The sequence below is a fragment of the Trematomus bernacchii genome, unplaced genomic scaffold, assembly GCF_902827165.1.
Source record: "Trematomus bernacchii unplaced genomic scaffold, fTreBer1.1, whole genome shotgun sequence".
Classification (NCBI taxonomy): Eukaryota; Metazoa; Chordata; class Actinopteri; order Perciformes; family Nototheniidae; genus Trematomus; species Trematomus bernacchii.
In genome coordinates, this window is record NW_022988043.1 from 26,640,270 (window position 1) to 26,646,269 (window position 6,000).

A 6,000-nucleotide genomic window follows, 5' to 3' on the forward strand; every position below is an offset into this window, starting at 1 on the left:
CTCCTAAAAGACACAGGTGGAGACACTCTCAGATCTTTACAGATCACTTTTGGTCAAGCTTTATTAAATACTATCCATCTAGGTATTTATAGGTGCAAAAAGATACTGTTGTTACAGGATGGCTGTAAAAAAGGCTGTCTGTTGGCCTTGATTACCAAAGGATTGCCCGGAGTCAAGAGGAAATAGAGCAGTGGTTGACGATGTGTGCGTCCTTAACAGTCCTGACAGAGTAAGCTGGTGCTTTCCATGAAATTAGTTAGCATACGTTGCTAGGCTCCTGCTAGCTAAATTGCATGTAGCTGTTGATTAGATAGTTATTGCCCAGTTGGCAGTTGCCCTTGTTCCATGTGAAGCTTAATTCTCAATTCAAGAGAAATTGTAATTGTTTTTTAACAAACACACCTGGAGTGACGTTTGGAACCAGCAAGACAGCACAAGCTTAGGATAGTTCTTTCTACTTTTTCTACCGACCATTATACCGGCTTTCTGGCACCTGGGCAATTTACTTTGTTTGTCCTGTTAAAGGTAGGGTAGGTAATTCACTTCAGAAACACTTTTTGTTATATTCCATGGAATGCTCTTAACATCCCGATAGCAATGAATACATTAAATGCTTTGACAATAAATACATTACACAATTTCATCTGTGGAAGCCGTGGCGCTGTAAAAGGCACGACCAATCATCTGCCCCGGCCCGGGGGAAATAATTGGATGGCCTACCTGCCTGTGAGCCTTCCATCTCGTGCACAAACTTATCTCGTGCCCCCATTGGTCATGTGCACGTTCGTGTGTGTTGGAGGAGGGGCTCTGTAAGGAAGTCTGAAGGAAGGGGCAGATTTTTTTCCGCTGCGTACTTTCTAATTCTAGCGCACTCGAGCTGGTTTCTCCATTCTTACCTACTCTACCTTTAATAAGTTGTACTTACTTCTGTCTTTACATGGTGTGTATATGTTTGAACATTGTCTGATCTCTCTTGTAAGACACCAGTGTTAGTCAGTGGTTAAAGTATACCAGCAGGGGGCATTAGTCAATAAGACAAGTGAACAACTATGACTTATTATCCTCCTCAATCATCCATCACTCAGTGAATTGCTAGGACAGGTCAGTTCATAGACTGAATGAATTTTCTTGTGAAGCTGTGTGTTATATATATCAGAGATAGATAAGGTATTTTTTTTTCTGACCTTGTAGGATGATACTGAGGAAAACCCCTGCCATGTCTGCTTTTTCACCATGCCATTGTAGTCATTATATTTAATTTCCCTTTTCTAAGTGGTTTGTTGTGGTTGCGCTGCGGTTTAGTCAAGGACAGAATTGAGGATGCTGAATGCTGTTTTAGTACAACATCTCACTATTCCTCCTTCTTATTATGGAACATGATGCCCTGTCACTCTCATTCGTTAACACAGCTCTTTACTGTAGTATGGATTAACAAACTAGTTATACAAGTTTGAAATATATTTAGTAAACAAATCTTTGTTGAAGATTTCATTAGTAGGCCCCATTACGGGATCAGTGGTATTTGATAATGTTCTCAATTACATTAAGTGCTCATTTCAAAGATTGATTGTATGAAAAATGTATTGGGACAAAATCATAAGTTACTCTTTCATCAAAAGAACAGAAGGTCAGATTCATAATACAAGATTTGAAGACAAAAAACTGATTTCATGCAAGCTTTGTTCAAAATGGGTAATAGCACTGTGACCAAAACAATTCTGCCACATAACTTATTTTTGTAGAGCTGATAATCAGCCTTGGGGGTCAGATACTGTATGATGTACAGTATGCCTGGCAGAGGAGAAAGCCTCAGGATCATGCTGAATGGACAGCAGGTCAAACAGGACGGCACTACACTTAGTATTATATTTACGTTTCATTTTTAAGATTTTAATAACAAACATTTCGATAAAATAAACAATATGTATACAGCTGTGTTTTTGCAGCATCAGAAAAATACGTCCTTGAAAAAGTGGAGTTTCTGATCTTCTTTTTCCTTTACCTTAATTTGTTCTTTTTCTGACATGTGTGGTAGGCAGGTTTTATAAATGGCTACAACATTGTCTAAATATGAACATTATGGGCATTTGGGACTGTGACTGAGCTTTTATATATTGGAACTGCTGAGTAATGCATTCATTTTTTATTTTAGGGTCCATTCTATTGTGATGACGGTGATTGGAAAAAACGGAACTTTAACGCATACTGGTACTGTAGTATTTTTGTATTATTGGACCAATGAATTAAGACTCTACTGTATATTGCATGTATATACATGTTTTTTCCACCATCGCTTTTTACTCTACATGTCAACACTTTCACTCTACATGTCAACACTTTCACTCACATAAGCCCACATCAAAATCTCAGGCTTCCATGCTCACCAGAACTTTATTAAAAATGTGTCATTTTCAACTCAACATTTTTTGGACGTGACTTATAGGTTTTATCATTTTTTTTCGTACCAGGCTCTGGCCATCAGAGGCCAACTCAGTGCACATTTTGAAACGACAGCAAAAAAAAAGAAAGACACATCTTTTTAGATTCACTTTTATTAGCGACAACCCACTTTTAGGTAGCCTTTTAATCTTTATTATTTATTTATATTATGCTGCATATGTGCTAAATCAGAAGATCGTTATTGTCATCAGACATTTCTTTGGCATCTCTCATTTACACATTTTATCACATTTAAATATGCAAAACTACAAACATGTGGATATAGGTGTGTTCATAAATAGTTGCTAAAAGTAACCAAAAATGCTAACAAAATAGCCATAAATATTTGTGAATGTTTTTAACGTCTGGCCTGATGGGAAATTCTTGTTCTCTGTACATTTACAGTATACAAGATGAAACCACTTTGGAGCCTCAGATGGCCTTTTGGGAAACAGCATTTTCTGTTTGTATAACTTAAACAGATTTCACTTCTGGTCAAATTCTTCACAGCATTTTCCAGTAGTTTTCATCCAGTGTGCAGAAGGCTGTCTATTGGTAATGATTACTGAGGTGGGGGGAGGGGGGGGGGGGGGGGGCTTTATCATAAATGTTCGAACCACCAGTGTTACTCGTGCTTGTTATCAATTATCCATAAACATTGAAATAAAATGCTGCTCATCAGCAGCAATGTCTCAGACTGTCACTGTACACCTGTTCTCAGTTGTGAAGGTAGGTAGAAATGCAACATAACATCAAATAGTATTAAACATGTCCAGAACAGAGCACCTATTGTTTTCCATAATTTGTACTAGAACTGTGCATCGCACCGGGCTCAGACTGGCCTATGGAGTGAGGATTGCCAACCATGGGATCATGCCATCTAGAACCAAGATTCTAGCCCCCTGGGACCAAAACAGGGAATGGTGCGCTCCCCTCCTCCCACAGAAGCTTCCAAGAGCCGGTAGGAGAGGACAGGAGAACTTCTGGTCCTACCGTCCATCAGCCTGACCCACATGAAGTGGCCGGTGCCGGCGTCACACATTAGGTCCAAATATTCTGCACCGCCTTAAAATGAAAAGGCATGCTGTAGCATACTTACGAACAGATGACAATCATGGCAAGATCTACCTGGTGATTGACATCGGAAAAATCCAGTGTAGCACCTAAAAGTCTCTTTGAGCAGCTGCACTAAACTTGACTTTAATTACATGTATTATCTCAACAAATTTCACATTACTGTATCAGGTTAGTTGAAAGCAATAATATTGAACCTATTATTTTTTATTTAAACTTAATATTATTGCTTTCAACTAACCTAACACAGTTAGGTGCATTCTGTTGAAATATTACATTTGATTAAAGTCAACGTTTCAGTTTTGTAAGTGTACAGGTAAACAACTAGCTCACTATGAAGATCAGCAAGCTCACCTTGCACCGAGACTGATCCCCTTCTCAGGTGGTTTATCTGATCAGTGAGCTCCTCAGCAGAAGAGGAGATACCCTCGGATCTGGGATGAGCCTCACTTCTGGTCAAGCTTCATGAGACACTATCTACCGACTTGGCAAGCCCACTAGAAATGGCATGCCATCAGACCACCTTACAGAGGATAAAGTCAAAGTCATGCTGGTAGACCCCGATGTTAAAGTCACGCTGATCAGGTGAGAGGTCAGGGAACACACGATGCAGACTGTAATTTAAAAAGATCTACACCAGGCCTGTGGCTGGCTCGGTTGTCCTCACAGACATTCTCGACAACGGGCCACGCTTCTAACATACCCCACAGATGCCCCTTTCACACCGGCGCTTTTCCAGCTCCTGCTCGGAGCTAGAGCCTGAAAAGCGCCGGTTTTTCCTGTTCACACCGCAGCGGCGCCGCGTCATAGCTCCGGAATGCGGTTCACTTCCAGCTCCAAAAAATTGTCGGTCTAGAGGCAAGAGCTTCGGAGCTATGACGCTGCGTCGCTTACGTCTCTCTTACGTCGAGGCGTGCAGGAAACCTTACTTTGACCATCCGTTCGCTGTTATTGATCATTGTGGAGAGCAGGCAGACGTTTTGTTTGTTATTATAGCAGCTATCGGATGGAATCAATACATGGGCTGCACAGGTTGTCATGTCCGACTATCACAAGTAGAATCATAATGAAAAATACGCCGGTAAAATGTGCCTGTAGAAAACTGCTTAGCAAGTAGTCAGTTTAGCTTCGGTTGCTATGCTAACATCACCCATGTTATACCAGAGAAACTTTCATAACAGCGTTGTGATGATTGTGATGAGCGTTGTGATGATTGAAAAAGTAGTATTTCAACAGTTGAGTAACTTCTTGCATTTAAATAACTGTTTGGATGTGTTCCAGTCAGGATTTCGTCCAAACCACAGCACTGAGACTGCTCTTGTAAAGGTCTTCAATGACATCCACTTAAACACAGACAGTGGCAGAACTTCAGTGTTAGTATTATTAGATCTCAGTGCTGCATTTGACACTGTTGACCACAACATATTACTAGACCGACTAGAAAACTGGGTGGGACTTTCGGCAACAGTTCTAAATTGGTTTGAGTCCTACTTAAAGGACAGAAAAAACTTTATTTCTATAGGTAAATACACATCTGAGTTGACAAATATGACATGTGGGGTACCTCAAGGCTCCATCTTGGGGCCTCTTCTCTTTAACATCTACATGCTACCACTGGCTCAGATAATGAAAAACAACAAAATAAGTTACCATAGCTATGCGGATGACACACAAATTTACGTAACAATTTCACCAGGAGATTATGCTCCAATTCAAACACTGAGTAAGTGCATTGAACAAATCAATGACTGGATGTGTCAGAACTTTCTCCAATTAAACAAAGATAAAACTGAGGTAATGGTTTTTGGAGCCAAGGCAGAACGTATAAAAGTTAGCGCTGAGCTTCAGTCTGCAATGTTCAAAACAACAGATAGAGCCAGAAATCTAGGTGTAGTCATGGACTCTGACCTGAGTTTCAACAGTCACATTAAAACAGTTACTAAATCAGCCTACTATCACCTAAAGAACATATCTAGGATTAAAGGACTAATGTCACAGCAGGATTTGGAAAAACTTGTCCATGCTTTTATCTTCAGTAGACTCGACTACTGCAATGGTGTCTTTACAGGCCTCACTAAAAAATCTATTAGAAAGCTGCAGCTAATTCAGAACGCCGCTGCTCGAGTCCTCACTAACACTAAGAAAGTGGATCACATCACTCCTGTTCTGAAGTCTTTACACTGGCTTCCTGTGTGTCAAAGAATAGATTTCAAAATATTGTTGCTGGTTTATAAAGCTTTGAATGGTTTAGGCCCAAAATACATGTCTGACCTACTGCTAAATTATGAACCATCCAGAACCCTCAGGTCTTCAGGGACTGGTCAGCTTTCTGTCCCCAGAGTCAGAACTAAACATGGTAAAGCAGCATTCAGTTATTATGCTCCGAATATCTGGAACAAACTCCCAGAAACCTGCAGGTCCGCTGCAACTCTTACTACTTTTAAATCCAGGCTGAAGACTTTTCTTTTTGCCGCTGCTTTTAATTGA

The 6,000-nt window shown here is 40.3% G+C and overlaps 1 protein-coding gene across 1 annotated transcript; it reads left to right on the forward strand.

Annotated features, from left to right (window-relative positions):
* Positions 1-5,118: 5,118 nt before the first annotated feature.
* Positions 5,119-6,000, forward strand: LOC117472661 (the record flags this gene model as incomplete). Its single annotated transcript, XM_034117973.1, has 1 exon — positions 5,119-6,000. A coding segment is annotated over one exon (882 nt), but the record flags the coding sequence as incomplete, so codon positions are not given.